We start from the raw sequence: 12,500 nt of genomic DNA on the forward strand, positions 1-12,500 counted from the left end.
GGAGGAAGATGAGGAGGAAGAGGAGGAAGAGGAGGAGGAGGAGAGGAGGAAGAGGAGGAGGAAGAGAAGGAAGAGGAAGAGGAGGAGGAGAGGAGGAAGATGAGGAGGAGGAGGAGGAAGATGAGGAGGAGAGGAGGAAGAGGAGGAGGAGGAGGAGGAGGAAGAGAGGAGGAAGAGGAGGAGGAGGAAGATGAGGAGGAGAGGAGGAAGAGGAGGAGGAGGAGAGGAGGAAGAGGAGGAGAGGAAGAAGAGGAAGAGGAAGAGGAGGAGGAAGATGAGGAGGAGAGGAGGAAGATGAGGAGGAGGAGGAGGAAGATGAGGAGGAGAGGAGGAAGAGGAGGAGGAGGAGGAGGAGGAAGAGAGGAGGAAGAGGAGGAGGAGGAAGATGAGGAGGAGAGGAGGAAGAGGAGGAGGAGGAGGAAGAGAGGAGGAAGAGGAGGAAGAGGAGGAGGAGGAAGATGAGGAGGAGAGGAGGAAGAGGAGGAGGAGTTTAGTTTCTTGTTTAACTTCTTCTTCTTCTCTTAATGTGCTTCCTGATCTTTCAACTCACCAGCTTGATCTTCTTCTCTTTGTTCTCAGTGGCTTCAGCCTCCAGCAGCTCCTTCTGCAGCGCCTCCTCCGCCTTCTTCCACTACACAACACACAATGTATACATTATACACACATTATACACACACTACTGACGCGCCTCCTCCGCCTTCCTCCACTACACACAATATACACATTACACCGCATCATCTGGTTCCAGATGTGCAGTGTTAAGGTGCAGCAGACAGGTGAGTGTCACCTGAAGGCATCATTTAGATCCAGATGTGCAGTGTTAAGGTGAAGCAGACAGGTGAGTGTCACCTGAAGGCATCATCTGGTTCCAGATGTGCAGTGTTAAGGTGCAGCAGACAGGTGAGTGTCACCTGAAGGCATCATCTGGTTCCAGATGTGCAGTGTTAAGGTGAAGCAGACAGGTGAGTGTCACCTGAAGGCATCATCTGGTTCCAGATGTGCAGTGTTAAGGTGAAGCAGACAGATGTGTTTCAGTTACCTTCCTCTGCATCCTGGACAGGTTCTTCTTCTTCTCTTTGTTGTTCATGAACTTCTTCTTCGGTGCCGTGTCCTCCAGGTCCTTCTTCATCTGCACCTCCTTTATCCTGAGACTGAGCAGGGTCCTCAGCACCTGGTGGGGGGGGTGGGTCAGTATGACATCACTGGTTAGCAGGTGACATCACCACGGACACTGACAGGGTGGCGTCTGATTGGTTACCTCAGGCCTGACGTTGTAGCTGAGTCTCTTGACGAGGCCGGAGATGACCCGCACCGCCGCCAACGAAGGCCCGCCCTCTTTGTCCTGATGGAAGAGGTTCCTGAACGCATCACAGCACATACCTGACACCTGTAACACACAGACACCTGAACGCATCACAACAAATACCTGACACCTGAAGGCATCACAACACATACCTGACACCTGAATGCATCACAGCACATACCTAACACCTGAAGGCATCACAGCACATACCTGACACCTGAAGGCATCACAGCACATACCTGACACCTGAAGGCATCACAGCACATACCTGACACCTGAATGCATCACAGCACATACCTGACACCTGAAGGCATCACAGCACATACCTGACACCTGAACGCATCACAACACATATCTCACACCTGAACGCATCACAACACATACCTGACACCTGAAGGCATCACAGCACATACCTGACACCTGAAGGCATCACAGCACATATCTGACACCTGAACGCATCACAGCACATACCTGACACCTGAACGCATCACAACACATACCTCACACCTGAACGCATCACAACACATACCTGACACCTGAAGGCATCACAACACATACCTGACACCTGAAGGCATCACAACACATACCTGACACCTGAAGGCATCACAGCACATACCTGACACCTGAAGGCATCACACCTGGAGGGTCTCACCTGCTTGTCGGAGTCGTTCATCAGAGGAGCGAGGACGACGATGATGTTGTTGTGGAAGTTGAAGTGAGGAAGAGCGAGCAGCAGCTCGGTGAGGCAGCGGACGGCGACCTGAGCCAGACCGAGGTACGACTGGAACGCCACCGCCTGACTGCGCTTCTTCTTCTTCTGCTTCCAGTCTGCAGGTGGAGGGAAACACACCTGAACATGTTTACCTGGACCTCCTGTTGACCAGTGTTTCTGTGTGTTGTTGCCCTGGTTGCCTACTTCCTGTGTGTACTTCCTGTGTGTACTTCCTGTGTGTACTTCCTGTGTATACTTCCTGTGTGTACTTCCTGTGTGTACTTCCTGTGTGGTTGTATACTTCCTGTGTGTACTTCCTGTGTGTACTTCCTGTGTGGTGTGTACTTCCTGTGTGGTGTGTACTTCCTGTGTGGTGTGTACTTCCTGTGTGGTTGTGTACTTCCTGTGTGTACTTCCTGTGTGGTTGTGTACTTCCTGTGTGTACTTCCTGTGTGTACTTCCTGTGTGGTGTGTACTTCCTGTGTGTATTTCCTGTGTGTATTTCCTGTGTGGTTGTGTACTTCCTGTGTGTACTTCCTGTGTGTACTTCCTGTGTGGTGTGTACTTCCTTGTGTACTTCCTGTGTGGTGTGTACTTCCTGTGTATACTTCCTGTGTGGTGTGTACTTCCTGTGTGTACCTTTGACGGTCTGCTCCAGGTCCTCCAGGTAGAATTTGTACTGACTGACTAAACCTTCCTCAAAGTCTCGGAGCTGCTGCGTGTCCTTCTTCACCTGCACAGACACCGACCAATCACATCACAGGACAAACATCAGACGCCGTCCCACGCCGTCTCCGTCACGTCTCATCACATCACATCACATCACAGGACAAACATCAGACGCCGTCCCACGCCGTCTCCGTCACGTCTCGTCACATCTATTCTATTCAGTGTATTTGTCTACAGCGTCAGACCCTAACAGCGGTGATCTGGAGACTGGTTCTATAGAGCCTGGTTCTAGAGAGCCTGGTTCTAGAGAGCCTGGTTCTATAGAGCCTGGTTCTAGAGAGCCTGGTTCTAGAGAGCCTGGTTCTAGAGAGCCTGGTTCTATAGAGCCTGGTTCTATAGAGCCTGGTTCTAGAGAGCCTGGTTCTATAGAGCCTGGTTCTATAGAGCCTGGTTCTATAGAAACTGGTTCTATAGAGACTGGTTCTATAGAGACTGGTTCTATAGAGCCTGGTTCTATAGAGCAGGTCGTAGACCACCAGAGTTAGAGCAGCTTAATAACTAGAACTGATAGCACGGTGTGTTCCTAGCAGGTTACCTTGGCGGCCTTCTCCTCGGGGGTCAGAGGTCGTATCCTGTAGGTCGGGGCGACGTCTTTAAAGATCTCCATCAGAGACACCATCACCAGCTTCCTGATGGTCACCGCCACGCTGGGGTCCGCCTCCATCAGCATCCCACGCAGCTCCTTCACACGCTTGATCTGAGAGCACGCACACACACACACTGTTAACATCAACACACACACACACACACTGTTAACATCAACACACACACACACACTGTTAACATCAACACACACACACACACTGTTAACATCAACACACACACACACACTGTTAACATCAACACACACACACTGTTAACATCAACACACACACACACTGTTAGACCATCAGTCTGCTGTGATCTCAGCTTCGTGTCTCACGTTGCTGAGATCACATCAGACTGATCTCAGATCAGATCACATTGATCTCAGATCAGATCACACTGATCTCAGATCAGATCACACTGATCTCAGATCAGATCACATTGATCTCAGATCACATCACACTGATCTCAGATCAGATCACACTGATCTCAGATCACATCAGACTGATCTCAGATCAGATCACACTGATCTCAGATCAGATCACACTGATCTCAGATCAGATCACACTGATCTCAGATCAGGGGCGTCTCACGTTGCTGTAGGGGTCAGACATGACGGCCGATCCCAGACGGGCGATGTTCATCTTCTTCTCGTTGATCTTAGTAACTCTGATCTTCTCTCTCTGATCTGCTGTCAGCGCTGGAAAGCCGCTCTCTGGCTCCGCCCCCTCTGCTGGAGGACACACACTCATTAATACACTACATATACAGTATATAGACATACATACATAATGAATGGGTGGGATGGAGGTTTCAGGGTCAAAGGTCACTCATACCGTCTTCCAGCTCGTCAGCAGCCTCCTCTTCCTCCTCCTCCTCCTCCTCTTCCTCCTTCTTGATGACTGCAGACAAACAACAGAACCAGAGTTCATTTCATGAAGGACAGCGAGGACGACTGGATGTGTGGTGTGTTTCCATGACGACGGCTTGACTGCACCGACGTCATTAAACACCAACGATGACGACATCAACGTGAGAGGATGAAGACGAAGACGAGACGAAGACGAAGACGAGACGAAGACGAGACGAAGACGAGACCAAAATATAGTTCAAAAATAAAAGCTCTGTCAGACAGAACAGAGAAACACTACAGACTATATCTCTATCTCTATCTATATATCTATCTCTATCTCTATCTCTATCTATATATCTATCTCTATCTCTATCTCTATATCTATCTCTATCTCTATCTCTATCTATATATCTATCTCTATCTCTATCTCTATCTCTATCTATATATCTATCTCTATCTCTATCTCTATCTATATATCTATCTCTATCTCTATCTCTATCTATATATCTATCTCTATCTCTATCTATATATCTATCTCTATCTCTATCTATATATCTATCTCTATCTCTATCTCTATCTATATATCTATCTCTATCTCTATCTATATATCTATCTCTATCTCTATCTATATATCTATCTCTATCTATATATCTATCTCTACCTCTATCTCATCTATATATCTATCTCTATCTATATATCTATCTCTATCTCTATCTATCTATCTATCTCTATCTATATATCTATCTCTATCTATCTCTATCTCTATCTATATCTATCTCTATCTCTATCTATATATCTATCTCTATCTCTATCTATATATCTATCTCTATCTATATATCTATCTCTATCTATATATCTATCTCTACCTCTATATCTATCTCTATCTATCTCTATCTATCTCTATCTCTATCTATCTCTATCTATCTCTATCTATCTCTATCTCTATCTATCTCTATCTCTATCTATATATCTATCTCTATCTATATATCTATCTCTACCTCTATCTATATATCTATCTCTATCTCTATCTATATATCTATCTCTATCTATATATCTATCTCTATCTCTATCTATATATCTATCTCTATCTCTATCTATATATCTATCTCTATCTCTATCTATCTCTATCTCTATCTATATATCTATCTCTATCTCTATCTATATATCTATCTCTACCTCTATCTATATATCTATCTCTATCTCTATCTATATATCTATCTCTATCTCTATCTATATATCTATCTCTACCTCTATCTCTATCTATATATCTATCTCTATCTCTATCTATATATCAATCTCTATCTATCTCTATCTCTATCTATCTCTATCTATATATCTATCTCTATCTCTATCTATATATCTATCTCTATCTCTATCTATATCTATCTCTATCTATATATCTATCTCTATCTCTATCTCTATCTATATATCTATCTCTATCTCTATCTCTATCTCTATTTATATATCTATCTCTATCTCTATCTATATATCTATCTCTATCTCTATCTATATATCTATCTCTATCTCTATCTATATATCTATCTCTATCTCTATCTATATATCTATCTCTATCTCTATCTCTATCTATATATCTATCTCTATCTCTATCTCTATCTCTATATCTATCTCTATCTATATATCTATCTCTATCTATCTCTATCTCTATCTATATATCTATCTCTACCTCTATCTATCTCTATCTATATATCTATCTCTATCTCTATATCTATCTCTATCTCTATCTATATATCTATCTCTATCTATATATCTATCTCTATCTCTATCTATCTCTATCTATATATCTATCTCTATCTATATATCTATCTCTATCTCTATATCTATCTCTATCTCTATATCTATCTCTATCTCTATCTATATCTATCTCTATCTATATATCTATCTCTATCTCTATATCTATCTCTATCTATATATCTATCTCTATCTCTATCTATATATCTATCTCTATCTATATATCTATCTCTATCTCTATCTATATATCTATCTCTATCTCTATCTATATATCTATCTCTATCTCTATCTATATATCTATCTCTATCTCTATCTCTATCTATATATCTATCTCTATCTCTATCTATATATCTATCTCTATCTCTATCTATATATCTATCTCTATCTATATATCTATCTCTATCTATATATCTATCTCTACCTCTATCTCTATCTATATATCTATCTCTATCTCTATCTCTATCTATATATCAATCTCTATCTATCTCTATCTCTATCTATCTATCTATCTCTATCTATCTCTATCTCTATCTATATATCTATCTCTATCTCTATCTATCTCTATCTATATATCTATCTCTATCTCTATCTATATCTATCTCTATCTATATATCTATCTCTATCTCTATATCTATCTCTATCTCTATCTCTATCTATATATCTATCTCTATCTCTATATCTATCTCTATCTATATATCTATCTCTATCTCTATCTATATATCTATCTCTATCTCTATCTATATATCTATCTCTATCTCTATATCTATCTCTATCTATATATCTATCTCTATCTATATATCTATCTCTATCTCTATCTATATATCTATCTCTATCTCTATCTATATATCTATCTCTATCTCTATCTCTATCTATATATCTATCTCTATCTCTATCTATATATCTATCTCTATCTCTATCTATATATCTATCTCTATCTCTATATCTATCTCTATCTCTATCTCTATCTATATATCTATCTCTATCTCTATCTATATATCTATCTCTATCTCTATATATATCTATCTCTACCTCTATCTCTATCTCTATCTATCTCTATCTCTATATCTATCTCTATCTATATATCTATCTCTATCTCTATCTATATATCTATCTCTATCTCTATCTATATATCTATCTCTATCTCTATTTCTATATCTATCTCTATCTCTTATCTCTATATCTATCTCTATCTCTATATATATCTATCTCTACCTCTATCTCTATCTCTATCTATTTCTATCTATATATCTATCTCTATCTCAGTGGCGGCCGGCCAATAGAGGGCCACGGGGCCTGGCCCCACCCACCTTGAGCCACCAAAAAAAAAAAAAAAAAAAAAAAAAAAAAAATTATAAAATTATTAATTATAAAAATTATAAAAATTCTAAAAATTGTCAATATGTGTGTTTTTGACCTATGGAATATACCCGTAATATTTGTAAAATAGGATAACTGCGCCAAATATCTGCTTTCCTCCTTGAACTCTCTGCTAGTGCACCTCTCAGCTGCTCTGCTGCACGTGCACTTTCTGGGGCCAAATGGATTTGGCCCCAGAAAGGCGGGTCTAATAAGCAGTACAGCCAATCACTGATTAAAGATATATGATTACAAGCATGAATGACATACAATTCATCCAATCAGCGCCGTAAAAAAGACTTCCGGGAGGGCCAAACTGATTTGGCCCATGGTGTGCACGCGCACGTTCACGTGTGTCTCTCTCTGTTCTCGTCAGGGCTCATGTCAGTTCTCGCGTGATCTTGTCTTCTCGTCTCTCGCTTCTCTCCACTTCTCTTCTCTCACAGCCCATTTTAACGGCATGACAATGGAACAGCCAAGCACTAGTAGCGCTACTCTTGCAAGACTCAACCCTAACTCGATCAAATCTCTCCTCCAAGACCCGTTTGAGAGAAGGACTTTGGCGGAGAAACTCCTGGTGAAACAACTGGGCCCAGATCAACCTCCTGGACTCAGCATAAAACAACAGACACATGCGGAGCTTCTGTAAAGACTGGTACGCGAGGAAGGCCTGGCTAGCTGGATGCAGTCAAGCTAATGCTGTATTTTGCTTCCCATGCGTGCTTTTTAAGTCGACAGGGTCAGATTCAGCATGGGCAGAGACGGGAGTAAGAGACATGAAACACTTGTCTGAAAAAATAAGAAAACACGAGAACACCAGGATGCACATAGATAACTCCGTGAAGCTAGCTATGCTAGGCAGAGTGAACATTGCAATGCAGCTGCACCTTCACAGAGACTGTCAGTCTCCTCAGCATCCTCATCATCACACCCATGACAACAGCTGAATCCGAGAGGTGCTTCTCTACATTGAAGAGGATCAAGACCTTCCTGAGAAACACCATGACACAGGATCGCCTTAATGCTCTGGCTATGCTCTCCATGGAGAAGAAACTTGTCAGGAACATGCCTGACTTCAATAAGAAGGTCATTGAGAGGTTTGCCACTCAGAAGGACAGAAGAGCAAAGTTCCTTTATAAATGATCTGTCGTATGTTATATTAACATACTGAATTGTATGAATAAGATGTCCTTATGTCAGTGTTGGAATAAATGATAAAAATGTAACTGCAAAGTAGTAATGCGTTTTTGATACCTTTTTTTGCATTGAATCGTACTAGGATGTTTGTTGAAATTGATTGGCCCTACCCAAAAAAAAATCCACCAGCCGCCACTGAATCTATCTCTATCTATCTCTAGATCTCTATCTCTATCTCTATCTCTCTCTATCTCTATCTCTATCTCTATATCTATCTATCTCTATCTCTATATCTATCTCTATCTCTATCTATCTCTATCTCTATCTCTATCTCTCTCTATCTCTATCTCTATCTCTATCTCTATATCTATCTATCTCTATCTCTATATCTATCTCTATCTCTATCTATCTCTATCTCTATCTCTATATCTATCTCTATCTATCTCTATCTCTATCTCTATATCTATCTCTATCTATCTCTATCTCTATCTCTCTCTCTCTCTATCTCTATCTCTATATCTATCTCTATCTATCTCTATCTCTCTCTATATCTATCTCTATCTATCTCTATCTCTATCTATCTCTCTCTATCTCTATCTCTATCTATCTCTATCTCTATCTCTATATCTATCTCTATCTCTATCTCTATATCTATCTCTATCTCTATCTATCTCTATCTCTATCTCTATCTCTATATCTATCTCTATCTCTATCTCTATATCTATCTCTATCTATCTCTATCTCTATCTCTATCTCTATCTCTCTCTATATCTATCTCTATCTCTATCTCTATCTCTATCTCTATCTATCTCTATCTCTATCTCTCTCTCTCTCTATCTCTCTCTATCTCTCTCTATCTCTATCTCTCTCTCTCTCTATCTCTCTCTCTATCTATCTCTATCTCTATCTATCTATCTATCTATCTCTATCTCTATCTCTATCTCTATCTCTATCTCTATCTATCTCTATCTCTATCTCTCTCTCTCTCTATCTCTCTCTATCTCTCTCTATCTCTATCTCTATCTATCTCTATCTCTATCTATCTATCTATCTATCTCTATCTCTATATCTATCTATCTCTATCTCTCTCTATCTCTATCTCTATCTCTATATCTATCTATCTCTATCTCTATATCTATCTATCTCTATCTCTCTCTATCTCTATCTCTATATCTATCTATCTCTATCTATCTCTATCTCTATCTATCTCTATATCTATCTATCTCTATATCTATCTATCTCTATCTATCTCTATATCTATCTATCTCTATATCTATCTATCTCTATCTCTATCTCTCTCTATCTCTATCTCTATATCTATCTATCTCTATCTCTATATCTATCTATCTCTATCTATCTCTATATCTATCTATCTCTATATCTATCTATCTCTATCTCTATCTCTCTCTATCTCTATCTCTATCTCTCTCTATCTCTATCTCTATATCTATCTATCTCTATCTCTATATCTATCTATCTCTATCTATCTCTATATCTATCTATCTCTATCTCTATCTATCTCTATCTCTATCTCTCTCTATCTCTATCTCTATATCTATCTCTATCTATCTCTATATCTATCTATCTCTATCTATCTCTATCTCTATCTATGTCTATGTCTCTATGTGGAGTACCTCTCTCTACGCTCTGAGGGACGAGTCCTCGGCGGTCCTTGATGGGCAGCAGGTGGATGACCTCCTTGTCCTCCGTCCTCGCCAGCTTCCTGGGAACCTTCTCGTAACCGCGGACGACCTCGGCGCTCCTCTTCTTCCCGCCGTGCACCGGACCGCTGGAAACAAGCACGCCTCAGTGACCGGGCACGTGCACACGCCTCAGTGACCGGGCACGTGCACACGCCCACGTCATCCCTCTAGTACTGTGTGTGTGTGTGTGGGCGTTACCATGACGACAGGTCTCTGGTGATGAAGGACGCTTGGCGAGCCATGGCGGTCATCTGCTGCAGGTCGTCCTCCTCCATCATGTCTGTGGGCAGACTCTCCAGGAACTCCTCCTCCTCCTCTTCCTCTGTCACACACAGGCAGCGGGTCAGTACGGGCTCGCAGCGGTGCATTGTGGGACACGGAGTCCTACCGCTCTACTCACCGGGTCTCTTCCTGTACGTCTCCAGCGGGCGCGGCGTCCTGAGGGCGGCGTCCTTCACCGCCGCCCTCATCTTCTTCTGCTCCTTCCTCTGCTTCTTCGCCACGTTCTGCTGCTTCATCTGACGGTTCTTCAGCTTGTTGTCCAGCTTCACGCCGCTCGTCTTCAGCAGCCGGCGGAACGTCGGGCGCCGCTTCTTAGACCGCGGCTGGAAGGGGGGAGGGACGGGGACGGGGGGGGGGGGGGGGGACGACGACACAGATGATGGACCACATTTAACCCTTTATACATCATCATCATTATTAATATTAATAAACCCTCTGGGGGTCAGGAGGTGATCTGATCAGGACACCTTCCCCTCCTGTTCCCTCTAGACCTCTAGACCTCTAGACCCTTAGACCTCTAGACCCTCTAGACCTCTAGACCCTCTAGACCCTCTAGACCTCTAGACCTCTAGACCCTCTAGACCTCTAGACCCTCTAGACCCTCTAGACCTCTAGACCCTCTAGACCCTCTAGACCTCTAGACCCTCTAGACCTCTAGACCTCTAGACCCTCTAGACCCTCTAGACCTCTAGACCCTCTAGACCCTCTAGACCTCTAGACCTTCTAGACCTCTAGACCTCTAGACCCTCTAGACCTCTAGACCTCTAGACCCTCTAGACCCTCTAGACCTCTAGACCTCTAGACCTCTAGACCCTCTAGACCTCTAGACCCTCTAGACCTCTAGACCCTCTAGACCTCTAGACCCTCTAGACCCTCTAGACCTCTAGACCCTCTAGACCTCTAGACCCTCTAGACCTCTAGACCCTCTAGACCCTCTAGACCTCTAGACCTTCTAGACCTCTAGACCCTCTAGACCTCTAGACCCTCTAGACCTCTAGACCTTCTAGACCTCTAGACCTCTAGACCTCTAGACCCTCTAGACCTCTAGACCTCTAGACCCTCTAGACCTCTAGACCTCTAGACCCTCTAGACCCTCTAGACCCTCTAGACCTCTAGACCCTCTAGACCTCTAGACCCTCTAGACCTCTAGACCTCTAGACCTCTAGACCCTCTAAACCCTCTAGACCTCTAGACCCTCTAGACCTCTAGACCTCTAGACCTCTAGACCTTCTAGACCTCTAGACCTCTAGACCTCTAGACCCTCTAGACCTCTAGACCCTCTAGACCTCTAGACCCTCTAGACCTCTAGACCTCTAGACCCTCTAGACCTCTAGACCCTCTAGACCTCTAGACCTCTAGACCTCTAGACCCTCTAGACCTCTAGACCTCTAGACCCTCTAGACCTCTAGACCCTCTAGACCTCTAGACCCTCTAGACCCTCTAGACCTCTAGACCCTCTAGACCTCTAGACCTCTAGACCCTCTAGACCTCTAGACCTCTAGACCCTCTAGACCCTCTAGACCCTCTAGACCTCTAGACCCTCTAGACCTCTAGACCCTCTAGACCTCTAGACCTCTAGACCTCTAGACCCTCTAAACCCTCTAGACCTCTAGACCCTCTAGACCTCTAGACCTCTAGACCTCTAGACCTTCTAGACCTCTAGACCTCTAGACCTCTAGACCCTCTAGACCTCTAGACCCTCTAGACCTCTAGACCCTCTAGACCTCTAGACCTCTAGACCCTCTAGACCTCTAGACCCTCTAGACCTCTAGACCCTCTAGACCTCTAGACCTCTAGACCTCTAGACCCTCTAGACCTCTAGACCCTCTAGACCTCTAGACCTCTAGACCTCTAGACCCTCTAGACCTCTAGACCCTCTAGACCTCTAGACCTCTAGACCCTCTAGACCTCTAGACCTCTAGACCCTCTAGACCCTCTAGACCCTCTAGACCTCTAGACCCTCTAGACCTCTAGACCCTCTAGACCTCTAGACCTCTAGACCTCTAGACCCTCTAGACCCTCTAGACCTCTAGACCCTCTAGACCTCTAGACCTCTAGACCTCTAGACCTTCTAGACCTCTAGACCTCTAG

At 43.1% G+C, this 12,500-nt stretch overlaps 1 protein-coding gene across 4 annotated transcripts in view; it reads right to left on the minus strand.

Moving 5' to 3' along the window:
* noc3l (NOC3-like DNA replication regulator) overlaps nucleotides 1–12,500 on the minus strand; it is a 25,533-nt gene that overhangs the window by 11,452 nt on the left and 1,581 nt on the right. For 3 of the 4 annotated variants that reach the window (XM_037754691.1, XM_037754692.1, XM_037754690.1), the window contains 11 exons: nucleotides 10,528–10,732; nucleotides 10,326–10,449; nucleotides 10,059–10,213; nucleotides 4,166–4,231; nucleotides 3,923–4,062; nucleotides 3,280–3,441; nucleotides 2,655–2,748; nucleotides 1,956–2,131; nucleotides 1,259–1,387; nucleotides 1,040–1,171; nucleotides 551–631 (listed from right to left, as the gene is read on the minus strand). In XM_037754691.1, coding sequence (XP_037610619.1) covers nucleotides 551–631; nucleotides 1,040–1,171; nucleotides 1,259–1,387; nucleotides 1,956–2,131; nucleotides 2,655–2,748; nucleotides 3,280–3,441; nucleotides 3,923–4,062; nucleotides 4,166–4,231; nucleotides 10,059–10,213; nucleotides 10,326–10,449; nucleotides 10,528–10,732 — 1,464 coding nt within the window. The remainder of the gene's footprint in view (nucleotides 1–550; nucleotides 632–1,039; nucleotides 1,172–1,258; nucleotides 1,388–1,955; nucleotides 2,132–2,654; nucleotides 2,749–3,279; nucleotides 3,442–3,922; nucleotides 4,063–4,165; nucleotides 4,232–10,058; nucleotides 10,214–10,325; nucleotides 10,450–10,527; nucleotides 10,733–12,500) is intronic. The other variant, XM_037754693.1, reaches the window with a different exon arrangement.

The sequence above is a fragment of the Sebastes umbrosus genome, chromosome 20 (assembly GCF_015220745.1).
Source record: "Sebastes umbrosus isolate fSebUmb1 chromosome 20, fSebUmb1.pri, whole genome shotgun sequence".
Classification (NCBI taxonomy): domain Eukaryota; kingdom Metazoa; phylum Chordata; class Actinopteri; order Perciformes; family Sebastidae; genus Sebastes; species Sebastes umbrosus.